At 38.1% G+C, this 17,106-nt stretch overlaps 1 protein-coding gene across 1 annotated transcript in view; it reads right to left on the bottom strand.

The window, feature by feature from the left end:
* The window catches only part of LOC125308553 (protein furry homolog), a 260,928-nt gene that overhangs the window by 134,896 nt on the left and 108,926 nt on the right, over positions 1-17,106 (bottom strand). The window contains exons 21-24 of the mRNA XM_048265116.1: positions 8,844-8,948; positions 5,401-5,660; positions 4,790-4,973; positions 4,488-4,612 (exon numbers count right to left, since the gene is read on the bottom strand). Coding sequence (XP_048121073.1) covers positions 4,488-4,612; positions 4,790-4,973; positions 5,401-5,660; positions 8,844-8,948 — 674 coding nt within the window. The remainder of the gene's footprint in view (positions 1-4,487; positions 4,613-4,789; positions 4,974-5,400; positions 5,661-8,843; positions 8,949-17,106) is intronic.

The following is a 17,106-nucleotide window of genomic DNA, read 5'->3' as shown; positions in this document are numbered from 1 at the left end:
TCTAAATTTCAACAGCTATGAAAGCGATAACTAAATCAGCTTTTTACCACCTCAAAAATATTGCAAAACTTAGAGGGCTGATGTCAAAACATGACTTCAATGGACTGTTCACAGGCCTTCCTAAAAAGACTATTAAACAGCTTCAGGTGATACAAAATGCAGCAGCTAAGATTCTAACAAAAACTAAAAGAACTGACCACATTACTCCAATTCTTAAGTTCCTGCACTGGCTTCCAGTAAGTCACAGAATTGACTTTAAAGCACTGTTGCTTGTTTATAAATCAGTAAATGGAGCAGGGCCTACATACCTATCAGACATGCTTCAGCAGTACACACCTTCTCGTCCTCTCAGGTCCCAGTTGAAAAACCTGTTGTTTCTAACCTACTGTTAAAACTAAACATGGTGAAGCAGCTTTTAGCTGCTATGCGGCTCAGCTCTGGAAACAACTTTCGGATGACATCAAAAAGGCCCCAACTGTTTTTAAATCTAGACTTAGACTTTTTTTTTTTGCTTACTAATTATTCTTTATTTTTAAATGATTTTACACAAAACACTTGTGTGTTTTATGTTTTCTTTTTATTATGATCTTTACCTTTTGAACTATACTTTCACTATATTTCCCTTCTATGTTTTTATTTGTTATTATTGTTGTTTGGTTTTGTTTATGTAAAGCACATTAAATGACCTCTGTGTATGAAATGCGCTATATAAATAAACTTGACTTTTATTTTTTGGGCTTTTTTGCCTTTATTTGGACAGGACAGTGGAGAGTGAGACAGGAAGCAAGTGGGAGAGAGATGGGGTGGGATCGGGAAATGACCGCAGGTCGGATTCGAACCTGGGTCCCCGTGGGCACTCAGACCCGTACTGTATATGGTACGGGCACTGTAGCCTGCTGCGCCACAGTGCACCCCATAAATAAACTTGACTTGACTGACTTGAAATGCGCCCGTGACTATCAAAATACAGATGCACTGTTTGAAGTTGTGTTGCTTGCTGTTAAAGGGAATGACAGATGTCACTCTCATTGGTTTAAAGGATGGTACGCCCAAAACACTCCCATGACTGACTAAGGGCATTTTCACTACCTTTATTTAGAAGGATTTATCCTGGTCATTATAAGTGCCATACACACATGCTATATATAGTTTTTTTCAGCAGAGTCTAGGCTACCCAAATCTACCACAATTTCATGTATTAATACTTGCATTGATTTAATACCATATACTGCTGTTGGATGGGGCATTTGTCTTTTGTTTGTGACCATTTCTTGGCAGATTTGTGGGTAGCGTGCTTTTTAAAGTTAATTTGAGTAGGGGCTTCTGAATGTGTTTTTACCTTGGATTTTGGCACAAGGGATTTTCACATCTAATCCTGTGTATTAATGTAATCTGGCAATATCATTGCCATGGTGGAGGGATTCTCTGGGGCTGAGCAATTTACAGACATATGTGGTGTGCGCCTTACAGAAATAAATGGCATTTTTTTTAATTTAGTGATGAAAAATGACCTTTCTGCGCTCCATATCTGTGACACGAACTGATCTGACCTGACTTGACCCGAGTTTGTGTATTAGCCTGTGTGTGCCTATGGTGTATGCACTCATAATGATTCTCTACAACAACTTTTTAATGCATTGCCATGAACAAAGCAAAGGAAAAAAGGTGTTTCTTTGTTGAACAAATTGGGATGCAATGTGAGCCTTGAATTGGATGCCATGCAGGAATTTGCTAGGATCTCAAAACCGAACATGCTTTATTTATGAACATGCTTTGCCATAGAGAAACACACGATAGCGTTGGATTATAAACATGCTTTGCCACAAAAACGTATTTTATTACGTTTATAATAGAATAGAATAGAATAGAATAGAATAGAATAAAATAATAGTATTTTGTATGTGAAATACGTATTTTAAATACATGTATTAGAAATACTGTCCATCCCTGGCAACATGGTAAAAAGATAAAAATAACTTGATTTTACTTTCAATTCCTTTTACATTCACAAGGTATTAACATTAACATTTTTCATAACTCCATGTAGGACCATTCTGTACATAAATGTAAGCACTGTGGCAGTAGTAATGCAATATTTAGAAAATGTAGGCAAGTCTTGTACTCTTGATACTCAAGTACTTTTAAAAACAAGTACTTCAGTACTTTTACTTAAGTAGACATCTGACTGTTGTACTTTTACTTATACTTGAGTAAAATTTAGCAAAGGGTATCTGTACTTTTACTCAAGTAATGAAGCTGTGTACTCTGTCCGCCTCTGCTAACGAGAAAGCCAGCCATGCGACTTCAAGAATAGTGGCCCAAAGACATCTCGCGAGAATCGTGAAACATTACCTTGTCAGTAGATATAGCTCTTTGGAGATAGTTTTTGGTCCTGATCTGGGCCGGTAGTCATTTGGGCAAGAAACAGTACTTTTCTTGGGCACTGGTACAATATAGTAGGCCTACATAATAAGGGCTTGCCTCCTGGTGCTGACTCTCTTTTGCAGATGGCAACATACAGTTCAAGTGCCGCTGCAGCAGAGGCGTCTGGTGGAATGTAAAAAGCTGTTAGCAGTACAGAAGGAAACTTTCTCGGCAGATAAACGGACGGCATTTGGTAGTCAGATACTCCAAAACTGGGGTAGGCCTACATGACTGTGAGATTATTTCCATGTTCATGCACCAAGATTTGTTAATAAAAAAAAACAGACACCACCTCCTTTTGTTTTTCCTGTAGTCTCTGACCGTTAGGTTGGCTCTGTTGTATGGAGTGTGGCTAAGCCAGGTCTAGGTGAAACAGAGTACACTGCTTTCTTGCAAGTCACTGTATGAGCCAATGTGACAGTGGAGCTCACAAGTTTGTTTTCCATGGACTGCAGATTAGCCAGCAGTAGCCTAAGGTAGGGATGGGAGGCCGTCACCATATGGCCAAGACGCCGTCTCGTCTCCCCCTCCTCCGCCGATGAGCAGTCCTGTTCCCCGATCCGCTTGTGGAGTTACAAACAATATCCACAGGTAATCCCGTTAAAATTTTTCTTGATCGTTACACCGTTTTTGATGTCCAGGAGAGTCATACGATCGTAGACAATACGACAGTAATGTACGTGTGGAACGAGACTGAAAATCAACAAAAGTGCACAAAGTAGGGAAAAAGCAACTTGTAGCTTGTTGCCATTGCACGGCGCCATGTGCAGCAGTATCTTAGCAAGTTTCAAGCAAGTAGTTTCTCTCTTTGATTGTGAGTAACTGTTTCTATGAAATACATGTACACATACATATACAACATTGCAATTCACTAGTATTTAACTAGTCATGGTAGCATCACTCAAATTTGTGTTCAATCATCTGTGCGACAAGCTCCATACCACCCCCCCTGCCCCCACATCCAAATTCATTTTGTTACTTCCTCAGTTTTTAGTGGGCTCTAAACCATTTTCAGAGTAATTATACTGCTTTTACTTTTAAGGTATATATTGGGGGTGTGCACAAATAGTAGAATAGGTTAACCGTTCAATATATTCTAAAACACACAGAACCATGGACATTGTCACATTAGCATAGCATAGCATAGAAGTTACGCCATCACAGTAGAGGTTCTGCTACCACATCACTGTTTATTAAGGTCGCTTTCATACCTATTTTGTTCCGAATCACGAGCTGAATTTATAGTTTTTCTCCATTGTCCCTGAGTTTGTTTGTGTTCCCATGGCAGCATTTAGATCGGAACAAATGATGTAGGATATAACAAACCCACGTGAGATTAACCTTTTGTCTACAAACAAACCCCCGCACGATTTAAATTGTTTTCTGATTGGTCACATTTGACAGCTGAAGACATTATCCCGAAGTCACCTCACATTTAACCCCACATTTAACTTATTATATGAGCTCCATATGTGCATGCGTGTGCGTGTCCAAAGTCTCTAGGCTACTCTCCCACTCTCTCCCGTTCTCGCCCGTAACACTGGTAACGTTAGCCTAAAATTAGACATTCGCTTGAAATTTAAAAAACATAGGGTAGCTAGATATTTACTCTTTTGTAATAAACTTGTAGCCTAATGTGTATTCCTACAAAAATGTAAGCACACATAGTTGTCCCGCTACACCAATTGGTTTCTCACTGCAAACAAACTGCTATGAAGTTCGATTGCAAACGATCCGAGACCACCTCATCCACGCGGTCGCGGTCAGTTTGTTTTGTTCCGAAACAAAGTATGAGACATTTTATTCATTGTCTTTGTTCTGTTTTTGTTATGCATTTGAGTGTAGCCAACACAATGCAGAGAAATAAACAGGAAATAAAAGGGGGACCACTGAATTTACAGTGTAATGAATCATTTTGTTTGTAAAGAGTCGTTGCTAAGCACATTGTAATGGAAAGAGCAGAAGCAACCAATATGCTTTTGATATTGCACCCTCAAAATAGCAATCAGGAATGTGAATAACTAAATAATAACTGAATAATAACCGAATAACACTGTCTTTACCTGAACACCAGGCTGTTTGTACGTCCAAAGCCGAGAACCACAGACTCAGAGATTTCAATGCTTTCTGCTCTCATCAAAGGGACCAGCTGTTTCAGGAGCCAGGCTACAGATGGGCTCCTCATCACCTGATCAGAGAAACTTTCATCAATGTACAACTGAAACCCCCAACCATACTCAACTTAGGAAACATTTAAATTACATCTGATTATAATGAGCAATCTACAAGTCAGAGACATGACTGTGGACTAAATCTAAACGTACTGGCATTTAACATAGACAGCTAATTCAGGCAATTCAGAAACCTTGTAGTCATTGCTGACACTGCCGTCTGTGGTAAGAGTCATGATCTCAGTGCTGGATCCCCTTAGGTGGCCTGGGCTCATGATGCTGGGCTTAGCAATGCCAAAACACAGGATGATGTAGTTTCTCCACAGGCCCATATAGTCTCCACAACTTGCTGTAGTTCTCTTGGTATACACAGGATTACTGTGACATTGACAAACAAGATTCAATACGGTAAAAGACTTCAAGAGACTTCAAAAGCACCCTAAACAATGTAGCTTTTCCCCTCTGTCATTTTAGAAATTGAGAAATTTTAGAGGAGTTGATGTTGGAGAACTGGGGGGTATTCCTGAGAGCAGATTTTAATAATTGTGAGATATCGTATTGTAGTTTGTACTGGTTTCTGCCAATCAGACATAAAAATCATTGTTAGGATTTTTAGTCATTTTTAAAGTCAGTGGCCAGAAAATGTAGAGTCAGGGATAAAATGGGGAATCAGCTGTATTGGAACTGAATTCAGTAAATCAACCCAGAGATCAAGGTTTTGTTAAACCTTTGTCCTCCTTTAAAATATGCTAGTGACAAATAAATCTCTTGAATCAAAGGAGTTGGAGGCATATGTGTCACTCACGTAAGGTCTATTAGAGGTAGGAGGTGCTGCAGGCGAGTGAAAGCGTAGGGCCAGGCATAGCTTAGAGCTGTGGGGCAGTGCTTGGGAAGGTGCTCCTGGTGCAGGAAGCTGTAGAGGCAGAGAACCCAGGGGTCCTTCACAGACTGGGCAAAAATCCACAGGTGAGATGGGCTCCACACATCATAGTGACTGTTCACCAATACAGCACTCCACTCCACAAGCCACTGCAGGTCCACATGATGACCCACAGACAATGGTCCCTGAGGAAAAGGATACAACGCTTATCATATTTATAGTCTTAAGAAATGTCATTCAAGCCCCCTTCATCTCAGACCTCCTCTCCCCCTACTCTAATGTTAGGTGTTACAGTAGGTCCCTTAGATCGGCCACGCAGGGGTTACTGACGGAGCTGAAGGCCAATCGCAAGCACAGGGGCTACCGTACCTTTGCTGTCGCAGCCCCCAAACTGTGGAACAGCATCCCTACCTCCATCAGATTCGCCCCTTCAGGTGACTCTTTTAAATCCCAGCTCAGAACACCTTTTCTCTCTAGCGTTTCCCCATTCATCTTGACCAAAGCCTTGCTTGTACTGTCGTCTCTTTCGTGTATTTGTATGGTTTGTATTATGTTATATGTTTGCTTCCCACCGGTCTCGTCTCTGTAAAGCACTTTGGTTGATGCAAGTCATGTTTAAATGTGCTATATAAATAAATCTGATTGATTGATTGATTGAAATAACTGAAATGGATGCATGAGCTAATGAATTTTAGACCTGTCATAAATGGATGAACTTCTAGGGTAGAATAGATTTGTAAGTGAAGGACATATTGGTAATACTGAAAAATGTTAGTGTAAATTTGTCGTACAAATGTAAATTTGTCGTACGTTTTACAGTTATAAATCGTTACACACACACACACACACAATACATATGAGACACCTTTGATCCCCAAAGTGGTGCAAAAGTCTGTACCTGCAGAAAAGATTTGTTACTGTAGGACAGCTTTGTGTACATAGATTTTAGACACATTGATTTGTAACTGCAGAATATATTTGTAATGGTAAAATATTAGAAACTGTAGGGTGCTTTGTAGCTGTAAAACCTTACCTTACCATACATATTGAATATATTTGTGTAGTGCATATTTGTAATACTAGTGCAGTGCCCGTTCAAACATGCTATTCCTGTAGCCCAATTACATGCCTGCAGGTAGGCCTGCTTTAAAATAGGATGATAGAGAAAAACATAATTCCAGGTAAGCATTCAATAATGAATACAGATAATATTATAATAAATGTGAAGTGAGCAGAATTTAAGCATGGCTGCATGTGACATTTTTTTACAAATCAAAATGACATAATCCTAACAGCTGTTTTGAGTCAAGGCTATATGCTTAGCCTATTGAATAACTTGATGATAGAGAACACAAACCATTTTGTGGAATGATGCATCATCATATGAAATTTGCAACGGTGTGACTCAAAAACAGTTTCTGGTGGCCTATAAGTGACATCACACTCTGTTGCTTGTCGCTGGTTATTCTTTGCATGTGTGGCATTCTGAGACGTTCTTTAATTCGGCACTATTATCGCTCGTTTCAATTTAGGACCTTGCAGTTGGAATTGTCGTTTGCTTATTCAAAGTCTAAAGACAGTCCAAAGTAGCCTGGGCTATTTGAAGTGTCCGTTTATTGCACATCATTTTTTACATCATTTTGAAGAGCCACTGCATACCTGTGTGTGTTGGTGTGTTGTTGCACTCATTTTATGCAAGCAAAGTGCATACAGGGGGTCTTTATTGTTGAGGTCAGACATGTTGCACTCGCTTAACACATCTTGCACGTAACCTTTTACCCGTGTAACCTACACTGATCCAGTACTGCCAAAGCCCTTCTTCTATCCTCACTGGTAGCTTACAGTACAGTGCTGTGTGGGAGGGGGAGTGGCTAGTGGCGAAAGCCAATGTGTGCTTCTTTTACGGATATATTTAACAATATCTTTTACATTTCTTATTCAAACAACGTCACTGCACTTACTCATGCCCGTAGCAAGACACCTGCCAAGTTTGAAATCAGTCTGACAAACGGTCAGCGAGATATGCGTGCCACAGGCATTAGGACACACACACAGACACACACACTTTTTGCTTTATAGATAGATTGACAATTACAACCCCAAAAAGTCGAAAAAGTTGGGACGTTGTGTAAAATGCAAATAAAAACAGAATGTGATAATATAAAGTCCCATGAACCCATATTTAGCAGCAAAAAGGACATATACAACTTATCAAATGTTGAAAATGAAAATTTGAAACATGTTGCTGGTATGAAATTCTAAATGAACATACATTTTCCATGAAATAGACAAATTTGTCATTTTCAACATTTGATATGTTGTCTGTGTCCTTTTATGCAACTAAATATGAGTTTAGGAGATTTGCAGATTACATTCTGTTTTTATTCACATTTTACACAACGTCCCAACTTTTTCTGTTTTGTATTGTATTGTATCATTTTCGGTTACAAATAATTTCTACAGTTTCAAGTCATGATACACACATACAAAACATTTGAGTTCCATACTAACCCACCAGCTAAACCACTGACTACTTGAATTACTTGGCTTATGAACATAAATTGAGTAATCGGTAACTTTTCATGATCAGACATTTATTGTCATTGTTTGTAGGCTTACTCAAACTAACAACTACTCGAACTAACAGCTTCTTTTTAAATGGAACCACTTGTTTCCTTTGTGTGCTATAAAGGCATGACTATTGCCTATAATGGCATCCCGGTGATAAGCTGGATAACGGCCTTTGAGGTGTTCTGTTATACGGAATGAATGGACTTGGGCGGAGGCAACTCTTTGCCTCTCGCCCTCGTCCATTAATTCTGTATGGGGGCAATTCCACGGAAAATTGACTTATTTGTATGATGTGAATGATAATTCATTTTTTGGGCATTTTTTCTCATGTACATTCTTCAGCCAAAAAGAGTAAATGCTCAAATTTCAGGTAATCATTCACATCATACCATACCATCACATTTTATTGGCATTATGGATGTTACAAAAACATAATTTTCCATGGAATTGCCCATAACAGGACACCTGAAAGGCCGTTATCCCTTACTTTAATGTCCAATTATACAGGCAATGTAATAAAATGTAATAAAAACAAGATTTTGTATTTTGTTATGATTTACTGTGATATATATATACAGTATATTACACCGTAATATATATATATATATATATATATATATATATATATATATATATATATATATATATATATATATTTCTTTTATATTTTTACATTTTTACATAATATGTAAAGATATAGATATTATCTATACACATTCTGTGAACTGAACAATATGATATTGTCCCCTGATTCAAAACACTTCAACAACAACAACAACCACATCCAACATGCTCACCATGTCTGGTACACTCCCCATGTCTGTCCCTGTCAAGTGGAGAAAGGACTCTAGTACCACTGGGCTCAGCTGGTCAAGCACTTCAATCATGGGCATCTCATCATTCTGGATAACAACAACAACAACAACAACACATTACATTTATATAGCGCTTTTCTGGACACTCAAAGCGCGTCACATGGAAGGGGGGACCTCACTAGTAACCACCACCAATGTGTAGCACCCACCTGGGTGATGCACGGCAGCCATTATGCGCCAGAACGCTCATCACACACCAGCTTGAGGTGGAGAGTGAGGGAGTGCATGAGCCAATTACAGTGGGGGATGATTAGGGGGCCAGATTGAATGAGCCAGGTTGGGAATTTAGCCAGGACACCGGGGAACCCCCTACTCTTTGCGATAAATGCCAAGGGATCTTTATGACCACAGTGAGTCAGGACCTCGGTTTAACGTCTCATCCGAAGGATGACATCTCCTACAGTGCAGTGTCCCCGTCACTGCACTGGGGCATTGGGATCTATCTTTTTGGCCAGAAAGAAGAGTGCCACCTACAGTACTGGCCACCCACCAACATCACTTCCAGCAGCAACCTAGTTTTCCAAGGAGGTCTCCCATCCAAGTACTAACCAGGCCCACACCTGCTTAGCTTCAGTAATTCAGCTAAGACAAGGTATCTGTTGGTCTGGCTGTTGAAAACACATACAAAGAAGACCATAATGTTTCATCATTAGTCACTTGTGTAGGTTATGCATACGTCATTTTTTACTTTATTTATTAGAGTTTTTTCTTCCGTTTTTTTTTTTTTTTTTAATCTTCCGTTAAACAAACGGAATCTTCAGTTTTTTAATCTTCCGTTAAAGGACTAGTATGTAGGAAATAATGGAAAATAAACTGTAACCATTCCAGAAATGATCACAATATGTTGTCAGAGAGTAAGGAAACACGATGAATTGAAGTAATGGCTTATTTGACAACATTACTCTAACCTGTAAAACTCTGTAAAACCCATGAAAAAAAATTAGTTACGGGGCGGAATCTCTGGGGCTGGCGTGTCCTCCTATTTGTGTTGCCAAATTAACAAAGGCCAACTGTCAACTTGCTGTCAATTGTAATCATGAACGCCTAGGAGAGGCAGGCAAATCTCCAAAATTAAAACAAGAAACAAATTAAGTGGACATTGGAGGAGCTTCCTGAGATGGTGACGTCTTCGTCAAATGAAGAATATCAAGTCTGACCCAGAGCTGGCCATATTTCTCCACAACAGGTAGCCTAGGCTAAACTTCATCTGCATTGCTAACTTCAGCTAAATATGTTACGTTGGTTAGAGAGGTATTTTTTGTTTTCACTGTTTCCGTAATGTGTAGCTGGGTCATGGTTGGAGAAGCGTTAAAGGAGCTGCAGGTCAACTAACGTCAGCTAAGTCTTTATTACATCTGGCAACCCAGAAGAGGCTCGCGTCTGGTAGTGTTGAGAATGTTCACCAGTGTTTTGATTTTGGCCTACAGAATGTTCGTTAACAATCCTACAAATCGCAGCTTTAAGAATTCCCAGGACACTGAAAGACCGGGGTGCACTAAACTTGGTGGTGGGCATGTAGTGGAATCATTGTTTTTCATTTTGATCCCGGAGAATTCGAAGATTGTACGGCCTAGGAGGACTACCTTTTTTTGTATGCTGGTCTTAAGAGGCAATGTCAACCCATCCCATAACCACTCATTTCATGTATAGTGCCACCTAGTTAAAAATGAAAAAGCAAAAATTAGGTGTTGTAATCACAATATCTCTGGCTGACATGGTCAAAACTGCACGAAATTGAAAGTGCAGGATCATTATGACACCCTCTGAATGCATGCAAGTTTCGTGGACTTCCGTTCATGGGGGCCATACAATAAATTAATTTATGTGTACATTTAGTGACATAAACACGTACACGCACATATGCACACAATTCAAGAATTTCTCAGAATTATGAACAGGCAAGGTGGGGGTGGGGTTGTATAAAATGTGAACTAATCATGTTTTGGTACTTGTTGTCTAGCAGATACCAGTGAGAATTGAGTGTGCATAATGCAATTCAGTGAGGCAGTTAGAATCATATATGCCTTTCACCTTTTGTTTTTAACCAGCAGCCAGACCTGCAGATACCCTGACTTTGCTGAATTACTGAAGCTAAGCAGGTTTTGTTAGTACTTAGATAAAAGAGACCTCCTTGGAAAGGTAGGTTCCTGCTGGAAGTGGTGTTGGTTGGCTGGCCAGTAGGTGGCCAAAAGCCACTAAACAAATATCAATCCCAATGCCCTGTTGCAGTCACAGGGACACTGTACTGCAGGAGATGTTTTCCTTTGCATGAATGTTAAATTGAGGTCCTGACTCACCATGGTTGTTAAAGATCCCATGGCACTTATCGCAAAGAGTAGGTGGTTCCCTGATTTGCTGGCTAAATTCCCAACCTGGTTCATTCAATTTGGCCTTGTAATCATCCTCCCAGTGTGTAATTGGTTCATTACCCTAAAGTTTTATTGCAGAAATGTCATCTATAGGCCTAGTGGATGGAATTCAACTTGGTTGACTAAAGTTGCACTTTGAGCAATTTGCATAATTAGCATAAATAGGCAATTAAGACAAGACAGTACAGGTGAATAGGGTAAAAAAATAAATAAATAGACATCACCATGACACTTTCTCAGTTGGTTACCTATGTTAAGATGAGAAAAATGTATTGCATGTTTTTTATATTTTAATGTTTACATATGCAAATGAGGCCTTATCTCATTAAAAATGCTCGAATTTGCATACACACAAAATCAGATTGTGTGATAAAGCCAGGCTCAAAATTATTTTTCCAAGGTAAACATGTATACTTGGGGGGGCTGAGTTGGTGAAAACCTTTAAGGAACCTGGTAAGGAGGCAGTGTCGACCCATTAAGGCAAAGACAGACCAAGACAACTGCCGATTGTAAATAAAACTCAGACTTGTCAAATTCGGGACATTGGTTAAATGTTGAATATTTAGATAATGCAGCACAAGTCTAAATAAATACGGTTGTTGGTGATTACTTGTGGCGTTGAGTTAAAACTAAACACTTTGCCCTTTTTGTTTAAAATACCAATATGGTATACTGTATAGCCATTTAGTCCCAAAACACCAGAATATGAGTTTTGGTCCATATCACCCAGCCCTTATTGTCTCATTTCACTGTTATACATATCAGGGTATTCAGGGGAAAAAAAAACAATTTCCCCTTCCTTCGTTTGTGAAAATAATTCTGTTCACACCAATGATAAAGACAGCAGGGGAAGGGTGACATGAACACTTCGAGCAAACTGGTGGCCAATCAGAGATTCTAAACAAACGAGAGACCAACATGTCACAATGCAAAAACGCTGGTTTCCCTATTTACATGCAACTGCGAAACTGGAGTTTGACAAAACTGTGTTTTCGTGTAAATGAGAGGCCAAACCACGTTGAAATATCTGCGTTTTCCCTTCGTGTAAACGGGATCTTATTTTCCCACAGTTCTGTGGCACAGGGTGGGGCAATGGTTTCAGAAGTTCCGGCACTTGGGAACCTAAAAGGTTGTGTGCTGCTCTCTCTCTCACACTTTCTCCTGACTGTCCAACAGTACAGAGCGATAAACAGCAGACTCAGTTGTACAATTGCGCCATTGAATCTTTTCTTGAAGTCCATTTAAAAACCATTTGCTAACCTCAGCTAAAAATTCATTTGCTAACCTTTCTTTCTTGGCGTGTGTTAGCTGTGTGTTAGGTGTGTGTGTGTTACCTGTGTGCTAGGTGTGTGTGTGTTAGGTGGTGTGCTAGGGCTAGAGTAAATATTTTTCTTTAAGTCCATTTGAAAATAATTCGGAACATCAGCTAAAAATCATTTACTGACCTTTCTTTCTTGGAGTTTATAGCTATATGTTAGCTGTGTGTTAGACATATCGAGGATTCACAAAGCCTTAAGGCGAGACACTACAGGTGAATAGGGTAAAATTTTTAACAAGCAGATATCACTATGAAACTTCCCCAGTTGATTACTTACATTAATATGAGAAAAAAATGTATTACAAGTTTGCTGTAATTTAATGTTTACATATGCAAATTAGGCATTATCTAATTAAATATCGCTAATTTGCATACATTTTAAGGCCGCGAAACCTGAGCATTGGATACAGCTAGGTTCAAAATGATGTTTTCATTGTGTTCAGATATTAGATGGTGAAACATTTACAGAGGGATTTATGAATATCTACTTTTGTTATCCTGTAAATCAGAAAATGATGTCACTAGCCCTAAAAAATCGATTTTTTCCATGTTTTTAGGCATAAAATGTCATGTAAGTCAGGCTAGGAATAATATATCAACAAACCCCTCTGTAGAAATCTTCGACATATAGTTAGGCATAAGTCTAGAAAGTTTGGTGTATGTATGTGCTTCTGAAGTGGAGTTTTTGAGCTCAGAGTGTGAGAGAAAAATCATTTTGAGAAAACAGCCTTGAAAGACAGCCAATGAGATTCCGTTCTCAGCCTAGACTCGCCTTTGAACTTTCGCGATTGGTTGCTGATACAAAGGAAGTGTCCATATTTGGATCACATAGCGTGATACAGGAAAAACAGAGCTTTCCAACGGTAGTACACATGATATGTTTTGGACCACGGTCGCGGGAGTGCATGCAAGGTTAGAATGCTAACTTTTGCTGAATTTAGGAGAAATATACAGTAGCGAAGTAGACACAATATAATGAAATAAACACCTAAATATGTAAATCGGACTTTTTGTTGTAGTAGTGTGATAGAATACATGCTAAGGTAACATACTAGCTCAAAATCTCGAAATTGAACAGTGCATGAAAAAACGATGTTTTCACCTGCCGTGTCTCGCCTTAAGGCGTTATAAGTTAGTTAATACTACGAACGCAGATATGTGTATATTTGTCAAACTAGGCTTTCAGCTCAGATTTTGTGAGCGTTCTCGGTGTTCTGATGATGTTGGCCAATCGTGAAATGTAGAGACGCACAAGACCACCTATAATAAAAACGATTACTTCCGCATTTAAGGACGACAGCATAATCTAGTTAGTGACCAGCTTTCAACACCAAACTAGAAAATGTAATTTCGAGGAAATTACCAGTGCATGAAAATATAAACATACTGTATATCAACATAAAATGCAAAACAAACTTTTATTTGATAACAGTTGGCAGAAGTCATAGTTGATAACAACTGACAGTTGAAATGGCTGAACAGTTAAATAGTTGAGTAGTTTAAATAGTTAAATTATTTAATAGTGAATTATTGTAGTGAGGACATTTATTTTGAAACAGTTGTGGGCAGAGGAAATAGTTGAACAGGATCTGTAGAGCCAGATTGTATGTTTAAAGCCTGAGACAGAGTATATAGTTTAAAAGTTAAATATAGATAGTGTAATGGATGTTGATAGACAGAAAGTTGAAAGGATGTTGATAGGCAGATTGTTTAATGGATGTTGATGGGATAGTTTAATGGGTAGATGAGTGAATGGTTTGAAGAGGATGAATGGATAGAAAGTTGGATGGAATGTGCCTTATATCCTTGTAGAATGGAGATACACAGAGAGAGTTGGCCTACATACAGGTGCAATCAGTTTAACTAGCTTTTTGATGGGACCTAGTTGAGCAGCTGGAAGTTGATACAGGTGCAAATCAAGTTAATTAGCCCATTATGATGTCATAGTCCCCATACAAAGTCTATGGGGAAAAATAAGCTTGTTAGAGTGCATGAAAATGCACTCTACTCTTATTCGATTTCTTATTATTATTAGAGTGCATGAAAATGCACTCTATTGTTATTTGATTTATTACAGTGCATGAAAATGCACTGTACTGTTATTCCAAGGCTTTTTCTTCTGACTTATTCTTCTTCTTCTAACGCAGTTAATGCCGCTTCAACCGTTTAACGTAGAAACTTCATTCAAACTATGTTACGTAGGTCTTACTAAGGACATGTGGGCTATGTATTTTTCAGCTTTGTTAACTTTTATACTTTTTAAACTATTAACTAGAAAAGCATTTCCTGAAGGAAATACAGTGCATGAAAATGCAAAAATATGATGTAAAATATCATACAGAGTAAAAACAAACTATATTGGTTGCTAGGTAGATGAGGTTTAATATAGTTGGAATGACTGAACAGTTAAATAAGTGGATAGTTTAAATGGTTAAATTATTTAGGTAGATAGTTGACGATAACTGACACTTGGAATGGCTCTAATGTTTGCTAGCAGTTATGCTAACTATGTTAACAAAGATAATAATGCTAACCAAGTTACTATGCTAACTAGCATGCTAACAATGTTAAAATGCTAAGTATGCTAACCATGTGACTTAGCTAACTTAGCTAATCATTTTTAGCAGTTATGCTAACTAGCATGCTGACATGCTAACTATGCTGACCATGTTACTTAGCTAACTTAGCTAATCATTTTTAGCACTTTTGCTAAAAATGCTAACTAACATGCTAACATGCTAGCATGCTAACCATGTCACTTAGCTAACTTAGTTAATCATAGCAGTTATGCTAACTAGCATGCTAACATGCTAGCATGCTAACCATGTTACTTAGCTAACTTAGCTAATCATTTTTAGCAGTTTTGCTAAAAATGCTAACTAACATGCTAGCATGCTAACTATGCTAACCATGTTACTTAGCTAACTTAGCTAATCATTTTTAGCCGTTTTGTTAAAAATGCTAACAATGTTAGCAATGTTATCATGCTAACTATGCTAACCATGCTAACTAGCTACAGTGGGTAGGAGTCATAGTTGATGACAAGTAACAGTTACAATGGCTGAACAGTTAAAAAGTTTCAATTGTTAAACAGTGAAATATTGTAGTGAGGACTTATTTTGAAACAGTTTTTGGCAGAGGAAGCAGTTGAACAGGATGTGTAACCAAATAAACAAATAGGGCCAATTTGTATGCTTAAAGCCTGAGACTGGCAGTTAATCCAGGTGGCCTGAACACCTGCCATAGAATTCTAATTGCTTAACGGCTCTATTGTGATGTCATAATCATAATGTTAAGTCTATGGGGAAATTTTGAGTAGTTTTTAATTAATAGTTTAAAAAGTATAAAAGTTACAAAGCTGAAAAATACATAGCACCCATGTCCTAAGTAAGACCTACGTAACATAGTTTGAATGAAGTTTCTACGTTAAACGGTTGAAGCTGCATTAAGTGCGTTAGAAGAAGAACTAGAAAATGTAATTCCAGGGAATTACGAGTGCATGAAAATGAAGCTAGGACAGACATAGTATAGCTTAATAAAAAGTTGATAGTTTAGACGTAGACAGTTTAAAAGTTGAATGTAGATAGTTTAACAGTTGTTAATAGACAGATAGTTTAATAGACAGATAGTTTAATGAATGTTGAAAGTTTAAAAGTTATATGTAGATAGTTAAAGGTTGTTGACATACTGATAGTTTAATGCGTGTTGGTAGACAAATAGTTTAAAGGCTGTATTTAGATAGATAGTTGACGATAACTGACAGTTGGAATGGCTCTAATGTTTGCTAGCAGTTATACTAACAAAGCTAATTATTTTGACCAAGTTACTTAGTTAACTTAGCTCATGTTTTCTAGCTGTTTTGAAAAAATGCTAACATCTTTACTATCTTAACCATGTGACTTAGCTAACTTGGCTAATCATTTTTTAGCAGTTATGCTAAAATGCTAACAATCTTAACATGCTAACTATGCTAATCACATTTTAGCTAATCATTTGTAGCAGTTTTACTAAAAATGCTAACATCTTAACTATCTTAACAATGTTAACATCTTAACTATGCTAACCATGTGACTCAGCTAACTTAGCTAATCATTTTAGCAGTTTTGCTAAAATGCTAACTATCTTTAAAATGTAATGATGCTAACTAGCTAACTAGCTAGTGAGGACTTTTATTTTGAAACAGTTGAAGGCAGAGGATACAGTTGATGGGAGTCATAGTTGACAAACAGTTACAGTAACAGTTGAACAGTTGATAACAGTTGAACAGTTAAAAAGTTGGATAGTTTAAAGGGACTTTTATTTTGAAGCAGTTGTGGGCACAGGAAGCAGTTAAACAGGATCTGCAGTCTTAATACAGCCATATTGTATGCTTAAAGCCTGAGACAGTGGCTCCAGGTGGCCTGAACACCTGGCATAAGATTCTAATTGCTCTATTGTGATGTCATAATCTAATGTTAAGTCAATGGGGAAATTTTATTAGTTTTTAATTAATAGTTTA

Source organism: Alosa alosa, chromosome 15, assembly GCF_017589495.1.
Source record: "Alosa alosa isolate M-15738 ecotype Scorff River chromosome 15, AALO_Geno_1.1, whole genome shotgun sequence".
Classification (NCBI taxonomy): domain Eukaryota; kingdom Metazoa; phylum Chordata; class Actinopteri; order Clupeiformes; family Clupeidae; genus Alosa; species Alosa alosa.
The sequence above is the reverse complement of the archived record's forward strand: the minus strand, read 5'-3'. Positions and strand labels throughout refer to the sequence as shown.